This window comes from Culex pipiens, chromosome 3 (assembly GCF_016801865.2).
Source record: "Culex pipiens pallens isolate TS chromosome 3, TS_CPP_V2, whole genome shotgun sequence".
In the NCBI taxonomy this organism is placed as follows: Eukaryota; Metazoa; Arthropoda; class Insecta; order Diptera; family Culicidae; genus Culex; species Culex pipiens.
Genome location: NC_068939.1, coordinates 158,629,602 through 158,648,773, shown reverse-complemented (window position 1 = coordinate 158,648,773; position 19,172 = coordinate 158,629,602). Strand labels below are relative to the sequence as shown.

At 36.6% G+C, this 19,172-nt stretch overlaps 1 protein-coding gene across 2 annotated transcripts; it reads right to left on the bottom strand.

The window, feature by feature from the left end:
• Positions 1 to 4,015: 4,015 nt before the first annotated feature.
• Positions 4,016 to 11,739, bottom strand: LOC120414815 (tubulin polyglutamylase TTLL13-like). 2 transcript variants are annotated; one of them, XM_039576141.2, is made up of 6 exons: positions 11,112 to 11,739; positions 6,787 to 6,852; positions 6,155 to 6,448; positions 5,914 to 6,070; positions 4,685 to 5,851; positions 4,016 to 4,625 (listed from the first exon to the last, which is right to left on the bottom strand). In XM_039576141.2, exons 1-6 carry the CDS (start codon positions 11,483 to 11,485, stop codon positions 4,188 to 4,190), a joined length of 2,496 nt encoding a protein of 831 aa, XP_039432075.1. In that variant the 5' UTR covers positions 11,486 to 11,739; the 3' UTR covers positions 4,016 to 4,187. The 2 variants fall into 2 exon arrangements, with proteins under 2 accessions (XP_039432075.1, XP_039432083.1); XM_039576149.2 differs by lacking the exon at positions 6,787 to 6,852.
• Between the last annotated feature and the right edge of the window lie 7,433 nt (positions 11,740 to 19,172).

Below are 19,172 nucleotides of genomic sequence, written 5' to 3'. Positions count from 1 at the left end.
TTAACAGGATTAACTTGGGTCGCTTTGCGGTCTTAGACAGAGTTGCTTGTCATAAAATTTGACTTTTAGGAATCTTTCACTTGACAATTATCCGACACATTTAACGCCACCTTTTGGTGGAATTTTGTATTGTTTGCTTTTCCCCATACATTCTTGCAATTTTTCCCATACAAATCTGCCTTTCTACGCATAATTGTCCCATGCCATTTTTGGTCGATTCTGACTTTTTGTCATTTTTAGGTTTAGTTTGACGTTTACTCTTCGAAAAACACATAAAATTTAGTACTTTGTTAGGAAACTCATCAAAAACAACATCAAGTCTGTTTGTCCCATCGTTCTACGCATAATTATCCCACCAAGTATTTTCCTCCGCAGAATCATTAGTTTTACAAAGCATTGTGTCTTGTTTACCTTTTGTATAACGTCATGATTCGAATTCCAGGACGCTTCGAAACCCGGACATCTCATCTTGTTTTATCAATTATTTGGATATAAGTTCGCATTATAAATGTTAAAAATGGGTTATTTGATGAATTCTAACATCAACTTTCATTTAAGGTTTGTTTGAACGCTGTAGTTAATGTCAAAACAATTAAATATAGTAAAATTATAAGATTATCAAAAATTCGAAACATTTCACGTGAAATATTTCATAGGCGTCCGAAGCACCGGGAAGGCAAAGCAGAAATGTATGGTACTGATTTCCTCAAATTCTAGCAATTTTTTGTACAAAATATCAATTGTTTTGATGTTAACTGCATATTTGAGACCTAAAGAATGCCATTCACTAAAATTTCAGTCCAAATTTGTGCGATACATAAGCAAAATCGAGTGTCCGGAATTCGAATCAAAAGTGTCCGGAATTCGAATCAGCTTTTATCAGTGTCTGGGATTCGAAACACAACAAGTCATTTTAATTTTAAAATTCTGACGAAAAATGGTTAGAAAAGGCATATTTTGCATGCACTCTCTTAAAATTGACTGTTTATACTACATCCTGATGATATTTTTACAATTCCAACTTATTGCATGATTTTTTGCAAGCTTAAACAAAAATTATATCCTACTAAGTGTCCGGATTTCGAATCATGACGTTAGCAAGAGAATAATAAATTAGAGTGCTAAACTGCTAACTGGAACGATCAGGGACATATGGGTTGAATAGGGACCCACGGGACAATTATGCGTAAAAACACAAAAAACGGTCGAAAATTTTCAATCGCCTTTTTCTCAGTTGCACTTTTTTGAACATGAGACAATTATGCGTAAAACGGCAGCAAACTCCAACGACAAATAGCGACCCTTAAACCGATTTCACTCAAAATTGGCACAGTTTCTTTTTTAACTTAAAGAATCGAGCCAGATTCACCGAAATTTTATTTTTTTTATCACCCTAGTGAGCAAACAAGAGCACTTGTCTCGCAATCTACGCTTTCAACGACCAAATTTAGAGCTAACATCTGAGCAGTCCTTCAAAATAGTAGTTTATGCAACAATACACAGTGGTCGGAATGGCAAAATTAAGTGGAATAAATTGATAACTCCTTTATTTGACGTCCTAGCCAAATGGTGTCTTCGGAAGAGTTGTTGTACTTGATAAGGGCTATCTTTTGAAGTTATTGACATACAGGGTGACGACCTTCCAAGGTGTCAACCAAAAACTAACTTTGTTGGACGACGTTGTAGGGCTTTGGTGTCTTGGGCAAAGTTGTAGAGGAGAAAATTTCATGAAAGTTTGTCGAAGGCGTCAAATTTGTAGCTCTTAATCTACTTCGAGATATACGCCATTTTTGCAAAAATGGTCCAAAAAAGCACTTTTTTGGTGATAACTCAAAACGTTAGCATTTTAGCGGCCTACTATGTTCGGAAGAGTTGTTTATGACATTAAATTACACATCTTTGCCGAAGACAGCAAAATATTTTGAGCCTTTATTGAGGAGTTATAACCATTTTTAAGTGATTTTGAGCCTATTTTCAAGTTGCTATGTTTTCAAAATGGCGCATTTTGGCGCAAATCCGAACAATGCACCTAAAAGTACACACTTTCAACTACATTTCCTGAAAATATCTCCGTGTCTATCCGTGTCTATTTTTAGATATCTCGATTTGAATTTGACGGTTTTTAATCAATTTATTTATATTTTTAAGCGGAATCTTATTGAAAACGTGGTAATAATCGGTAAATTGATCGATTTTATGGAAAAAAAAACATTGTTTATGCTTAAAATTATGACACACATTCTAAAATTATGAATAAAAACATGTTTAGCCCAAAAATTATGTAAATTAAAATTTTAAATAATTGTTCGTATTTTAAATTAAGTATTTCCTTTTATATTTGGTCACTTTAGAAAGGTTGTCGTATTATTTCATAGACAAAGTATTTTCCATAAAACTCGATCAATTTACCCTTCAATTCGCCGATTTTCAACTAGTATTCAACATGATTTCGAATAACATTTATGAATAAATTGATTAAAAACCGTCAAATTCAAATCGAGATATCTAAAAATAGACACGGATAGACACGGAGATATTTTCAGGAAATGTAGTTGAAAGTGTGTTGTTTCAGGTGCATTGTTCGGATTTGCGCCAAAATGCGCCATTTTGAAAACATAGCAACTTGAAAATAGGCTCAAAATCACTTAAAAATGGTTATAACTCCTCAATAAAGGCTCAAAATATTTTGCTGTCTTGGGCAAAGATGTAGTAGGCCGCTAAAATGCAAACGTTTTGAGTTATCACCAAAAAAGTGCTTTTTTGGACCATTTTTGCAAAAATGGCGTATATCTCGAGTAGATTGAGAGCTACAAATTTAACGCCTTCGACAAACTTTCATGAAATTTTCTCTTCTACAACTTTGCACAAGACACCAAAGCCCTACAACGTCATCCAACAAAGTTAGTTTTTGGTTGACACCCTGGAAGGTCGTCACCCTGTAAGTCAATAACTTCAAAAGATAGCCCTTATCAAGTACAACAACTCTTCCGAAGACACCATTTGGCTAGGACGTCAAATAAAGGAGTTATAAATTTATTCCACTTAATTTTGCCATTCCGAACACTGTGCAATGTTGCAAAAAGAAGATTTTTCAGCAGGTTCAATACATTTTTTTGCGTTTCTGAAAAACACCCTTTGAGTGAAATTATAAGTCAAATGTTCATGTATTTTGTCAATAAATCGTTTAAATAAAAAAAATGTTGAAAAGTATAACTTTTCAAAACAAGTGCTGAAAAGTGCTATTAGATTCTGTTATTTTTGGTACAGAAAAGTAGGCTATTTTGTCGTCCAAGAATGGCAGTAAAAGTAAGTAGTTTCTCAGGGATCTCAGGGATATTTTTCCATAATCTCGAAATATCTTTATTTCAAAATGTCCAATTTTGAAGGGAAAAGTGTATGGAACCACCCATATTCGAAAATTGTCCAAATAGGGGAAATATACACATTTGGTCACACTTTTAGACCTATTCTCGTCACTTTTGCAGTTTTCCGCTAAGGGACCATCCGTAAACCACGTGGAAACTTTAGGGGGGGGGGGGGTTATGGCGATTGTCCACGCTCCATATAAAAAAGATTTTTTTTGTATGGACAATTGTCCACGAAGGGGGAGGGGGGGGTTCGACATTTCCAAAAAAGTGTCCACGTGGTTTATGGATGGTCCCTAATTGTTTTTGTGAGATAATTTTTGGCCAAAACCTACCTCAACTTGGCAGCTGTTGTCAGGATTTGTTCTAGGAACGTGATTTTTTCAGCAAAGCTTTCTTAAGATATCCTCTACACATTTTTTCAATAGAATTAAGTTTTATTGAAAATACCCTTGAGAAATTGCAAAATTCCGTAAAAAACACTTTGACCCAATCTCACCCCAGACTTAATGTAAACCCTACTGACTGTACTGAAAAGTCAGAAAATGTTTCGTCGTAGGGGTTTGTTGAAAAATTACGTCCATAATTAGGGGGAAGGGGGAATCTCTGGACGTAATATTTGGACAAACCGTAGAATTAAAACATTTAACTCAAAAGCTCACAATAAAATTTTATTACACCTAGTTTAAAACATGGGCAGAAAATTTGATTAAGTTGATCGGGGTTTCACATACACACAGCCACAGCATGCCATTCTTCGGAAGTTGCCGCCACTTGGCGGAAGACCGTCACCATTGCCGGATGTTCCGCCGCGGCTCAATACTATATGACCTTGTCGGAGGCCGAGTACAGCTGCCTGGTGTCGATGCTGTGCCGTTTGACCACGTTCGACACCTGGCGGGCCATCGTCGACTTGGTGCTCCGATAGTTGGTGGGCTGCGAGGCCAACAGATACGGCAGTGGAGGCCGGCTGGGCGTTTGCACCTCGGTACACTGCATCCAGGTGGCGGTATCGTTGATTGTGACAAGACTCTTGAGGTGTAACTTTTGGCCAAAGGCAGTCGAGTTGGGTCCGCCGCTGGCTCCGAGGTGGTGATTCGACAGCACCGGAAGACATGTGCTGGAACTGGAATGGTTAGACTGCAGGCTGTTTGATTCCTGCTGCAGGAGATCGTTGGCCACCAGCTTCGCGAATGCCTCCCGGTACTTCCGCTGGTCGGACATGGTGAGCAGCTTTTGGCGGTTGAAGTTTAAATAAATCTAAAAAGAAAAATAAGATTAATTAGAAGAAATGTAACCTTTGTCAATACAAACCGTACATTTTGAACCAGCCCACACGTCCGGATGAGAAAGTCTCGCTGAGCCAAAAGCGCGATCCGTTCGCGTTCCTCGTAGTCCAAGATCACGTCCGGACTGTAGAAGTCCTTTTCCTTGATCACCTTTGGTTTGCGCTTTTTCATTTTCTTCTTCATCGATGTCAAGGTTCCGTCCTCGCCGGTACAGAGTGCCTTCCCGGCACCACCCAGCTGTCCCTTGGGATTGGTCTTGTGCAGCATTGCTTGATTGTGTTTGTAACGTTCCTCCAGCTCGATCCTTTGCTGTTTGGCACACTCTTCCCTCTTTTTGCTAGCGGCCGTTTCGTTGTAAACCGAGGCCTGATTTTGCGCCAGAAAGAATTGGGCGTACCGGTCAGGATCGCCTGGAGCTGGCAGTATTCGACGAAAGTTTCCTAGATGCGTTTCTTCCCAGTTGATCTGTTCCGCCCAAGGACCAGGTCGTTCCTCCGAGTTTGGATCGTCATCGTCGCCGGTTTTGCTATCGCTACTGCTTTCTTTGCTACCTTCCTTATTTTTAGAGTATTCACGTAACCGCTGCAGTAACCTGTTCTGAATGCGCCGTTTGTCTTCCTCGAGCACACGCTTTTTCACTTCCGCGTTAAGATTCAGCATCACAAACGTGTCATGTATCAGCGCTTCTTTGATCTCCTTATCGATGGCCTCATCCGTGTGGAACGAAGGCGAGTGGTTGACCTCGAGGATGTACGGTTTCAGTTTGTGATCAATAAGGATATCAAAGCCTAAAATTTCGAAACACGCCTGAATTATGTCGTGAGTTGGGAAGCTGGCAGCGTACGTGTGTCGCAGCACTTGCCAAGCGCTAAGTATCGTCTTGACAATCACGTCATCGATGTTGGACCACAGCTCGGCAATGTCGTACCCCTCGGAAGTTAGTATCCGGTTCAACGTCGCAAAACGCCTCTTGCTACCGGCTTCGTCGTCGTTTGAAAACAACCGACTGTACTTGTTCACCGAGTAGTTGGTGAGGTGCATAAAGTTGTTGGAGGTATTTGTGATGCATGGTTCTCGGTACTTGTTGGTAGCAAACCTCGCAAGTCCTTCCTTATACACGAATATCCTGAGCGGATCTGTCGAAGTCACGAGAGTATAAACTCGAAGGTCGAACTTGTACCCATCGATCAGCAGAGGCTGTAATAAAAGCCGTTTTCAATACAACAATCTCATCATATTACAATGAAAAATTTAGTTACCCTGTGAACATACACCTGACAGATCATGCGATCCCTCGGATTGATTTCCTTCAGATTTTTTGTTAGAAATATACCTCTCCCCTGGGATCCCTGGTCTGGTTTTAGGATAAACGTTTTGCTCCGATGCGTCCTGCTGTAAGCGATCGCTTCACCAAGACTAAAAGGGGGACAAACCAAACAAAAAATCCAACAGTTAATTCAAACCATCCCCCTGCGTCCAAGTAAGATCTTAGCAACAAACTCAGCCGGAAAGACCCAGGTCTTCGGGAAAATGTGGTACTCCGCCGGGAACATCTTCAGCATTCGGTTCAGGTTGCGCGCCAGCAGATCCTTCCGACAAATCTCGAACATGCCCGGGAAATGATTGATCTTTTGGAAGCGCCGCATGTCCCGGCAAAAGTCTACACCAACTAGCGAATCCGTCCAGCACACGTTCCAGTGCTCGTGCTCACTGACCAGCTTGTACCCGAGTCTTCGGCAGATGCGAGGTATAATGTCATAACGGCTATTGAGGATGCAAATACTGATTGGCGGTCTGGAACGAGCAAAAGCGTGGGAGTAAATACCAAACAAGGACACGGTGGGCTTTCCACGGCGAAAAATAACTGTGGTGAGATGAACAATGCGTCAACTTCGGTCGATCGGTTCTCGAAAAATCAACTCAGTCTTAGAGTGAGTCATTGCCGTCTAGTTTGCAACTGATTGATCTGCAGTTGATAGAGCTTGTTAAAAACAGTGCGAAATGAGTTTATGAATAGTTCAGTGTGCAAACAGCCGTTATCGTAAGCTAGTCACAACATTTTTTTCAATTTCCTTAGGTGGCAATATTCAAGCTTATGATACCGACTGTGGCTAAAATTTAATAAATCTTACATTCTTTTGGATTTCTTGATTTTATGTGCAACTTTCTCGTTTCTGGCGCGAGTTTTTCTATTTTGACTGCGAAAGAAAATAAACTTACAATATACTGGTGGAACAACTCTTAAAGGTAAAAAAGGTTATTAATATTCAACAAATGTACACTACTTCTAACGACATACTGTGTGAGAATTTGTGAGCCAGAAGCATTTGGGATGAATAAGAAACTTTTTTTTTTAAATTAGAGTAACGTTCGTTGCAATTTTTATTGATAGGTTAGTGATTTTTCACGCCTAAAAAACACAAATATCACGGAGGCAATAATTTCAAAACACCGCACTTTACAGAAATTTTACGGAGCGTAAAACGATGTAAATTAAATAATAAATTAATTATAAATTAATAAATTAGTAGCAGTAATTTTAGCAAACTTTCAATCAAGAATCAAGAAGCAAACAGAACTGTAACAAAGTTTGAGGTAAAACTCAAACAATGCTTGATAACTGATTTAAATGTGTTTTTTAATGTTTATTATCCTTTTTGTACATCTTGTTATATTTAAAACATGTAGATAATTTATTAGAAAGAGAAAAATATGAAATTTCACATGGTTTCAAGAAAAAAACAAAAATTTGCGAAGAGAACCAAGTTTCACTGACAAAGTAACATTACACCAGAAAAGTGGTGAAATTACACATTTCAAGAGGTAAAATAACACATTTTTCCCAGATGTAATATTACCATGATTTTTTTTACAGTGTAGTTGGTCTGTTGCTGCGCTACAATCTCCTAAAGAATTAATTTTGATTTCTCGATTTCTCTCATCAAATTAGAGTCATAATTAACCTCATTTTAAACTGCCGATATCTTAGCAACTGATTTGATCCTCTTAAAAAAATAAAATCATAATTAGATTGTAAAAAATGTCGCTTGATTTTAATATTTCAGGCTTGTTTAAAAAACCTGATTAAGGGAAATGGCTTCTTTTCTAACTCGATTGTTTCAAATGTTATGCTTAAGTTTTCAATTGAGATAATTCTTCAAACTTTATGCCACCCTTCTCTTCAAAATCGGACCGAAAAATCAGGCACGTTATGACTGAAGAATATTAGCATTGCAAATCAATGTACCCAAAAAAATCTTCGTGGAAAAGACACTTAGTGGGTCCTTTTCAAATATACGCGTCCTAGAAAATATTTTACCTTAGGATTTTTGAATTACCTCTTTTATAAATATTCCAAATATTTCAAAGGAGGGGTCCGATATTTCTTAAATCTTCACTTAAAACAAAGCATTGTGAATGATCGTGCGCCTCCAAAAATATATATGCAAAAGCTTAATATTGGAAAAAAAAATAGAAAAACCTTAGGTAAAAAATTATCTAAGTCACGGATATTTGAAAAGGAACCGATAAGCGTCTATTCGCGTAGATTTTTTTAGGTACATTGATTTGCAATAATAATCACCTTCTGCCATGACATGGGCCAAAAAAATATGTTTAAAAGTTGAGGTCTTTTCAATGGAAAAAAAAGTCTAATCAACTGAAAACAACAATTACTGTACTTTATCTAAAATGTTTGTGATCGACTAAAAATATGTTAAATTAATTAAATACTCAGATACAGAGAAACTTCTTTTTACGCGGAGGCTTTTTATTTCGTCGATTTCTCTTAAACCATACAATATTTTTGCATGCTTCAAAAAGCGTATTGTGGATCTGAACAAAACGAACAAATCTTGAATTTTTTAAAAGATTGCAAAACTGTTGCACCATTCCAAAGAAACTTTCAACTTAGAAAACGTAACGCATCGCGAAAAAAGAGATTTCGCTGTATTTGAAGACTGGTGATTGCAAAACAACTGGGCCAGTGAAAAATTCATGTTTAACACTTATTTCGGTTAAGTGTTAAAACCGTGGCCTATAATTTCAATTTTAAAATTTTGATTATTTTATTTCTGGACCTTCAGAAGGTTACTCTTGATTCTTAAATTTCAAATATTTCACATGAGTTTCATTTATTAACATCAAAAATCGAACCAATATTTTTCGACATATCGCGAGTTGAAAAAATTAGAGCAAACTAGATGACACAAGACAGGAAATTTCCTCAGCTTTTTTTTGCAGGGATGCTTTCTTTTCATAAAGCATTTTAAATAACAAAAAAAAAATAAAAATAAATTCCGAAGCGCTCGAAAATGGTGCACTTTTTCAAATAAGTTGTAGAGTTATTTTCGATTGCAAATTTTAAATTTCCATCTGAAAATGATTTTTGAACCTTAATTTCACAATATTTACAGTTTTTTTTTCCAAAAATCCAATTTTTTTTTCAAAATTTCATATCGTTGGTACTACATTTTGCAATAAAAAGCACGCAAAAAATGAGTTCGCGTAAACGTGAACAGAGTTCATGCTAACAAAAACCAGGAAGAAACTGTTCAACTTTCATGGTGCAATTTTGAATTGTGAACCATAAAAGTTGAACAGTTTCTTCCTGGTTCCCGTTGGCATGAACTCTGTTCACGTTTACGCGAACTCATTTTTTGAGTGCATATAAAAATTGGAATTAAGAAATATATATTTTTCATTCACTTTTAGATAATAAATCGGATAAGTTGTTTTTCCGCGTAGGGACCATCCATAAACCACGTGAACACTTTGGGGAGGAGGGGGGGTTAAGGCGACTGTCCACGCTCCATATAAAGAAGTTTTTTTGTATGGACAATTCTCCTCGAGGGGGGGGGGGGGGGGGTTGAGATTTCCAAAAAAGTGTTCACGTGGTTTGTGGAGGTTCCGTACCTATTATTTTCTGAAAAGTTTAAGAGGCAGTATTTGTTTATATTGCTCGGTTTGTTCTAGAGGTCGTATCGAGGTGCTCCGATTTGGATGAAACTTTCAGCGTTTGTTTGTCTATACATGAGATGAACTCATGCCAAATATGAGCCTTCACTTTTTGGTCTCAATTTTGTCATATTCGGAATCCTCGGACAATTTCACGTAAGTTTAAAGTATTGGAGTTGTAAATTTGAATTTAAAAAAAAATAGATCTTATTTACCCTGCGATCAATACGTCAAATGCTGTGTCAAGTAGGCGAATATCTGTTTTATCCTTAATTCGACAAAATGTTAAAAAATATTTTAATTCATTCTAAATGGCATTTTTTCCTATCAAATTTACAACTCCAATACTTCTAACTCACGTGAAATTGTCCGAGGATTCCAAATATGACAAAATTGAGACCACAAAGTGCCGCTATGACGGCCTACAGTGCAAAAACTAACGTTGTAAAATGTTTGTTATAGAAAAATCAAAAAACTATGAGAAAAACTGCGATTGGCCAAAAAGATATTTCCATAGGCTTATAGTCCATGAAATTACCTATCTTTTGACCTATGGGAGTATGGGTGTTGGAGGCTGTTGCAAAAAGATATTAAGGTATTAAAAAAATCCATTTCTAACAGTAACTTGCAAAAGCTATGAGAAAAAGTCAAACCAATCCTGGATGTCTATGGCGCATTTTGAAGTGCTTCAAAAGACCTTTCGAATGCAATTAAGAGAGTTGGAATTGATGAAGTTTTACGACAAAGCGAGCAATTTTAAGATTTTTTAATGTTTTTTCGACCTCAAACTTCAAAGCCCGTTTTACCCCACTTCCCTTTGTCGTAGAGGGCTCATATTTGGCATGAGTTCATCTCATGTATAGACAAACAAACGCTGAAAGTTTCATCCAAATCGGAGCACCTTGATACGACCTGTTACACATTGGTGAAAAACTCGCTCTTAAATCAACGACCAAGGCTTTGCCGAATCGATTAGAAAATCCTGGCACAAGATACAGTTTTCCGATTCATGACATATCTATTTTACTACGACCAGCCCGTAAAATTGTTTAGTTTGTATGAAAATAAAAACTAGTTTGGCAAAAGGACAATGTTGGCATAAGTACAATAAATAGTTGCTTTTCAAAAACGTAGAGAATTTCTCATCTGCGTTTTGACCTTATCCACATTTGTTTTTTTGTTCTTCAAATATTCAAACACCATAGCTGCCAAAACATTTTTAACAGTAGTTTTATTGATAGTGATTTCTTCAATTAAATTAGAAATAAAAATGTCATGAAATCAACCGATTTTTAAAGATAATTCTCAATTCTTTATTTGATTGATACTGAAGTATTAACTTTGGAGTTTCAGTAAATTGCAACGTAACTAAATTTATCACTTCACACTTTTAACGACGTTTCTATTCATCCCAATGCTTAAACCGGAGTACGATACACACACACATACACTGCAAAGCACACGGAAAAAAAATATATTCCACCCTCTCGGAAACACTCACTTGGGCTCCTTCCGGGCCTCTTCGAGCAGTGGTTCCACGCCGTTGGGACCGTTGCTGTTGCAGAAACTTTTACAGTTCCGGCCCGATTCACAGAACACCGCGTACGACCGGTGGTTCACCTTAAGTAATCCCTGCTGCTTGCTACTGGTTCCAACACACTCGACGGCACTCTTGGACGAGAAGGACGTTTCGGTGGTGTCCATCTCCGAGTCGGACCCGGAACTCGACCCGGACGAGCCATCGGTCGTGCCGGATTCGGACCCGGAGTTCGAAGTGGTGGCCGAACCCTGCTCGCTGGATTCCTCCTCGCTGGACGTTTTCCGTTTGGCAACCACCCGGCCAGATTTGGCCGCATTTTCACGCCGAGGCATCATTCCTGAACTGAACTCGTTGTTCCACAAATTTAACACACTGCACCAAAAATTTGCCACCAACAGTTCCGTGCTGGAAACGAACCCTGAGGCCACTGAACCTCCGAACGCGGAATGACCTAGATATTTCCAAGTGAAAGACGTTGACAACGGGGGTTGCCGCGATGATGATGGATCGTTACGTTTGACATTGAATTTGCACTGCCAACCGCACCCGCCCACCCCACAACTACCTCGCGTACTAGATCGATTGTGCCTGGTGGCATGGACGAGCTAAGCCGACGAAGCAGCAGGCAACGGACTCCGGATGTGGTTGGTAAGGGAACGGAAGCCCTGAGGAACTACAACTCCATGCCTCAGGTATGTACTGGGTATACGCCTGGATCTACGAACTGTTACCGAGCTAGGACTATGAACCGTTCCGAACGGCCGCCTGAAAGTGACTGAACTTCGGCGCTCGCAGCCGGAACAGGACATAAAGCGCGCCTCACGGTTTCGCGGAAAACTTCCACCCCGTGCAAGTTCCGAGGGGATGGGTTATTTATTTATTATAAAACAACGTTCGGATCGTGTACCCCGCCACCGACGAGGACGATATCAGCAAGTCACGTGGCATTCGCGGTGCATACACGGATTTTTTTTTTGTTCTTACGCTCGTTGTACGGTGTTTCAGGTATTTTTTTTTTCTAGCCAAAATTAGCGATTTAAAGTTATAAATACCAGGTTCGAAGGAAGGATAATACAGTTCAGTGCTGATTGAAAGCTAGTTTTGGTCTGCATTGAACCACAGACTTCATGAAGTTCAACGTGATGAAAATAAAATAATTTCAGTTGCATAAATAATTTTGCTACATTTCAGCGATCAAAAAGTCCAACCGTGCACTGCAATTAATGAACATTTAAAATAGTGATAGTTTCTCCCCCATATCGTCTTCAAGCCCGCCTTTCACCGTCTTACCAAGTTCCGTAATTTGTTCATGTCCCTATGCCACGGCGGCAGGGCAGGATATCGTCAAGAACATTTTCCCCACACAATTCTGGCTTGGTAACGGTGAAGGGCTGGTGGAATGATGTATATAACAACCGCGTGCCATCAACGGTTCCATTGATAGTTTATTGGTAGGTATACACAACCTGACGAACTCATGGCACACACACCCACTTTTCAAAAAGTGCAGAAGTATGCTTTTGAACACCTGGACACATTGATAGTCGCTGCTTTTACGAAATGTTTATCAAAAATCAGAAATTTGTGTAAAAATTTAAAAGTTCTCGACTCAGAATCGAAAATTGAACAAATGTCTGTGTGTGAATATGTGAGCATATTAGTACTCAGATTTTCTCTGCAGTGGCTGCGGTTGCATTCGAGTCGGTTTAGGATCGTAATTGTTTGAAATTTCGATTTACGTCGGTTCCAAAAAAAAACATGAGCAGAATCTAACTTTTGATAGAATTGTCCAAATTCGTCGTTTCTGGTTGCAAATGATCCGAAAATACATATGGAAACCTAAAATAACTGTATTCTGCTGTACATTAATTGAACATAAAAAACCACGCGTCTCCAGCAAAATGTACTGAGAACTCATTTCAAAGGAAAAGCATGGTACTTTGAGTTCGCTTGATATACCGAAATTCGATTGTTTTTTTTCTGAAAATCATACATCTGAATCCTAATTATGGATATCGGATATTTACCATTTTTTACGCAGAAATGTTACGTAAAACATCCTTACGCTACACAGTAAAAAATTGTGTTAATTTAGAAGGTGTAAATTTGGAAGGTTGAATATTACCTCTTTTAATGCCTTTTAATATTACCTCTTCATAATGCAAAATCGGCAATGCACTTTTTCAACCTGAATCAACCTACACTGATTTATGTAGAATGTTATCTGACAGCCAATAACATTTCAGCCATTTTGGTCAAATCAGTGACTAGTAATAAAGAAAAACGTTAAAAATCTCTATTTCGCTCTGGGCGGAAAGGGGTTAAGTATTACTTGTCTAAAGTTACTATCCTAAGCTGAGAGTATCCTTCGAAATAGCTAGTTTTAAAAATATATGTTCTTTTTGTTGATTTCACCAGCATTGATTTTTTTTTCGTCGAGTTCTTAATGAGTAGTGAGACCACGTGGTTGTAAAACCATTATGTATAGTGAATAGTGATTCCTTTTTTAGAGGATAGTTCATCTTTTGTTTAGTTCGTTTGCAATCCTAATTGTTAAAAGTGTGCTCAAGAAGTCCTTCCTTTATCATCCTTGATCGGAAGGCACGGCGTCGTGATGTATTTAATGTATGCGTAAAATTTCCAAATTCCTTCTGTATTATAAATAAGCCCTTTCCATATCATTGTTGATCGAAAAGCACGCTGACGTCTGAGTCGTCGAGTTAATCGTTGTGCAAAATTCTAATTATTAGACATCGAAATGGTGAGTATTTTTTTACTGACCAGAAAGACATTCTCATAGCATCGTAGCTCGGAGGGTTCGGAGAAGGGTCTATATTCAGCAGTACTCCACAAAAACAGCATGATTAAAAAAAAGTTCTCCAACCGGGTTGAAAAAAAATCTTTTTTTTTTTGAAAGGCCATTAGGGTGACCTACGCCGTGTTAAAGTGGTCCAAAAAATTTCATCGATTTCGCAAAAAACACATTTTTCAAAAAATCATAACTCCGCACCACTTCTATCGATTTCAGCTGTCTTGCACGCAAACGAAAAGGTATTAGATAGGATTTTATAGAAAAATAGTTAGAAGTTTCAACATTTTCTAGTTTCTAACATTTGAAAAGGTCGAATGAAAACTTAAAATGCTGTTTTGAAGGTCTCGGGACCAAAGAGCCTATTTCTGAAAATATGTTTATCGGATTCCTCGGAAAATCTTCATATAGGGGAAATAAACCCATTTTAAGCCTAATAAGCGGTCTTGTTTGAATGATGCTGGATAATCTGGAGTGTTCCTTAAAATTCAGTAAAGCCAAGTACACCAACGAGTAGAGCAACTTCTTGTGAACATTTCTGTTTCACTTTTATTAAAAGTTATGCTATTCCTTTTACAAGCATTTTAAAAAAATATTTCAAAAACGTCGTGTGCATTGGGCCACGCCTATTTTTCTATTTTCAGCATAGTTCTTTTTTTCTTCCAACGCTCGTTTGGGTCTGCTTTGTGCTGCCAAAATTGATGAAATTTTGAGCGAACACTCACGCCAAAAAGTTACAACTTTGGCCACTCTGGAACTGATTCCGGAAATCTGCAGATTAGAGGGTGACGATTCTCGAGATTTTCATTTTCCCGGGAATCGAGAGTTGTATTTTGCTATTTCCCGGGAATTCCCGGGACCCGGGAGTTTTTTTCAACTATGCAACAGTGCCAATAATTTAACAGAAATGTAATAAATTTGTTGCTTTTTAACCAATTCAGGTACAATTAATTCAAGCTTATTCATTGAAACGTTAATTTAATTAGCCTCGTTTTATAGTTCACAATTCTACATTTTAATATTTTTTCTGAATTCTGAAGCTTTTTGCATGGACTTGTTATTAGATTTTTAAAAATTTAAAATTGGCTAATATAGGGGAGAGTGGGGGGACTTGATCCCTTTTTTTTGAATCGCACATAACTCTGTCATTTTCTCACAAAACTATGAACTTTTTGCATGAATTGAAAGCTTAAACATTCAACTATGTTTGGCTGATAAGGGTATTTCATCAGATAAACTCTTCGAATCATGCCAAGAGTTTAAAAAAAATATTTTAAACCGGAATTTTCAAAATGTTGGGGGTAATTTGATCCCCCTTTCAACATTTTGAAGAAATCTTAAGCAAAATGTTTCTTATTCATCCAAACTTTTAATTTTCTGTAAGTTACAGCAATTTCACATTAAACCTGTACGTTTGTGTTCAAAATATAACAAGTTTAGCATGCAAAATATTTAAAAACCTAAAATTTTCTTTTTTAGACCAAAATTGAGCATGTTTATAAAAGCTGGTTATTTTTGTTTACAAAACTTTTGAAAAATGGTTCAAACTGCAGTTAGTTATGTACAACTATACTAAAAAAAAACTATGTACGAAAACCCAGCCTAATTATTTAATCTTGAGGCTGATTTCAGTGACTGTAAAAATGCAGGGATCAAGTCTCAAGTCTTTAATGCACTTTTTTAAACAATTGATTGTAATAATAGTATGACGATAAATTTAACGTCAAATACGTAAGGGTTTCGTAGTTTATAAGTTTATCAAACAATTCATGTATAAAAAATATTTTTTTGAATAATTTTTGAGTGTTTTCTATACTTATCAAAACAAAGAAAAAAGATCTCTTGGAAGTTTTTTGCAGCACTTTTTAGAAAAATGTGTGTAACTCAATCTGAACATTTTTAATTTTTTTTTCTTTGTTTTCTACAATGAGTTTTAGCCAATTTCGCACAACTTTCTAGAACAAAGCTAATTGTTTTACCCACATGCTGACGAGATACAGGCTTGGGATCAAGTGTCCCCGGGAATCAAGTCTCCCCACTCTCCCCTATAATTTTCCAGTATCTTTATGTTTGCAATATGATAAATAACGACTCAAAACAACAATTTAAAATTGTTTTTCCTTCTTGGGTCAACTGTAAATATTAAACAAAAAATATTAACCTGGAAAATATTAAATGAAGAAATATTAACAGTTATCCGGAAAACCATAATGTTAACAATTGGCGGATCTGATTTTTACAAAGGTTGATGCAAAACCCAAAACTACTATTGAATTCAAAAAGGAAATTACCTCGATACAGCGAAATTAACTTACTTAGAATTAAAAAAAAAACAAAATTGTAAGGATTGTTATGCTCGAGAGATGTTATGGAAATTGAACTTATCTTGAAAAGGCTTATCCCTCTTAGAAATAATAAATAGTAATTAAATTAAAAATAAAATAAAAATGGGTTTTTCATTTCTGGGGTGTACCTGCTAAGTATGCTTTAAAGTAACTTTTGGCTACACTCAATTATAGTTTTTGGAGTTTTTGACAAGTTAAAAATTAGACTTTCTGAATAAGAAGATTAAAGAAGCATTGGTTTATTCGAACTTGAATATCGATCATTTAACACTCAATGTTCTGAACAATTTCGATTTTTTCAAATGATTTTCTGATTAGTTTATATAATTTGACATTCATATTTATAAGAATAAAATTTCCCGGGAGTCTCGACCAAATTTCCCGGGAATCGAGAGGTCCGAAAATGATCGATTTCCCGGGAAATTTTTCCCGGGAATTCCCGCTCGTCACCCTCTACTGCAGATTGTATAGAGAAAGTTACGTTAAAATCATATTTTGATCACAGGAGGCTGAATAAGCAAAAATCAAAAAACGTCAACAAACGAAAAAAAGGCAGAACGAAGTTTGTCGGGTAAAGCTTGTTTTATATAACATATAAAAAAATGGTGAAGTTATGTTTCCATTATTCCGAGATGTGATTTTAATCAGGGCTGTGGAGTCGGAGTCGGAGTCGGAGCCGGAGTCGGTGGAGTCGGGTCTTTTTGGGGACCTGGAGTCGGAGTCGGAGTCGGAGTCGTCAAAACTCTAACAGCTGGAGTCGGAGTCGGAGCCGGAGTCGGCTAAATTTTTAGAGCTGGAGTCGGAGTCGGAGTCGGAGCCGAGGATTTCTGATAACCCGGAGTCGGAGTCGGAGCCGGAGTTATCTTAAATTCAACAAAAAATATGTTTTTTTTATTGTTCAGTATTTCCTATAGAACAGGCTAATTTTCAAAACATCTTATATTTTTATTGATTTATCAGATGCCATTGTGTTTTTGAAGCTTTTTATTGTGATTGAAAAGGTATAATTGTGTTATTACACTATAATCACTAAATGATAACCTCTTACCCAAGTATGTAGTATCATAATTTAAAAAATAATTTAAAAAAATATTGGTTATGTAGTCAGACATATCTAATTGATTCTTGAATGCTTCCTTTTGCCTATATTTATGTGCCCTTTCAATTCAAATTTGACCAAATTTCATCCAGATATTTCTAAAAAAAAAAAGTACACACACAATCATCTTTTACCCCGATAGCATATGTCTTGGTACGAGGTACATAAAAAGATTAAAAATAGTAATCACTGTTTTTGCAAATCGAAAAAGAGTCACTGACAGTTTAACTTTTGTAACAAATAATCAACGATAATAACAATCTCTTACTTGGAACTCAACATGCGCATTTTGTTTATCACTAAGTAAAAGAAAATCAATATGTTGCATTTGAATAATTGAAACTAACAAAAAATATCAAAAGAAGTTGCAACAAATTTTGAATTAATCATTGATTGTTGATGTTGATTTTAGTTAATCTATTTTGATATCGTTGCAAAAAAAAACCAAATCTCAAGAATTCAGAGAAAAATGAACTAATAAAAAAATTTATAGAACAAAATGTAGGATTTTAATTTATTTTTCAAATATTATACAAAAAACAAAATCAAAATATTATCAACTGGTACGAATTTTCTCATACTGTATGTCCCACGCCAATATGACGAAAGGTGATAATCATTGCATAACAATGTACCTTAAAAAATTAAATATTTGTGACCTAGAAAATATTTTACTTGTGGATATTTGTTTTTTATTATATTTTAAGTTTTTTCATATATTTCGATGGAGGCGCAAGATCATTCATAAAACTTCGTTTTAGGTGAAGATTCACGAAGTATCGTGCGCCTCCTTTTTAAAGTATATAAAATTTTAAAATTTAAATAAATTAAAAATTTCCAGGGTAAAATATTTTCCATGTCACAGATATTTGAAAAGGACATCTTAAGCGTACTTTTCACGAAGAAATTGTTTAGATACATTGATTTGCAATAATAATCTCCTTCAGCCGTGATGTCCATGTACGTCTTAAAAAAACAAAAAAAATGTTTCGTTTAAAATTGTCATTTTAAAAACAAGGTGCCTGTCACTGTGCTTCTTACAAATGTCAGCCTGAAAGTGAGCAAATTGAATTTTAATGTTCAATAGATCATTAAGGCCAGGTTTCTTTTAGTTATTCTTTCAAAAATAATAATTTAATATTTAAATTTATTACCTTGAAAAAAATATTTTCAAATTTGAGGTTAAGCAAATAAATCCAAATTAACTTACATAACTGTTCTTCTCAAAATGCCTCTAAAACTGAAGATATTTTTTGATTTCTGTTTCCATAACGTATAAAACTTGTAACCTAGAAACTTTTTTTCCGTTTATTTACTTTACTTTACTTTTACTTAACTTATTTTTCTTGAGAAAAACATGACGCTTAGAGAGTATTCAAATAATCCTATTTATCAATGTTTTAAAAATAATTAACTAATAATAGTTAACTAACTTTTGAAACATTTAAAAATATGTGGAGTCGGAGTCGGAGTCGGAGCCAACCATTTGTTGAAAGCTGGAGTCGGAGTCGGAGTCGGAGTCGGCTAGAGTTGGTAGGCCGGAGTCGGAGTCGGAGTCGGAGCCAACCATTTGTTGAAAGCCGGAGCCGGAGTCGGAGTCGGAGTCGGCTAATCTGAGAAAGCCGGAGTCGGAGTCGGAGTCGGAGTCGTTTGAAATATGACCCGACTCCGCAGCCCTGATTTTAATAAATAAAAACTGGGGTTTTCGACGCGCTGCACGCTAAAACTGGAAACTAACAACAAGGGAAAAACTACTTTTTTCACTAAAA

Bases quoted from the DNA above. Each gene is read 5' to 3' on its own strand.
- LOC120414815 (XM_039576141.2), bottom strand. From the start codon at position 11,485: ATGATGCCTCGGCGTGAAAATGCGGCCAAATCTGGCCGGGTGGTTGCC. The intron at 6,853-11,111 runs GTGAGTGTTTCC...TTTCTTTCGCAG, and splicing joins GAGGCCCGGAAGGAGCCCAA to TCAAAATAGAAAAACTCGCG. The intron at 4,626-4,684 runs GTACGGTTTGTA...TTTTCTTTTTAG, and splicing joins CGTGTGGGCTGGTTCAAAAT to ATTTATTTAAACTTCAACCG.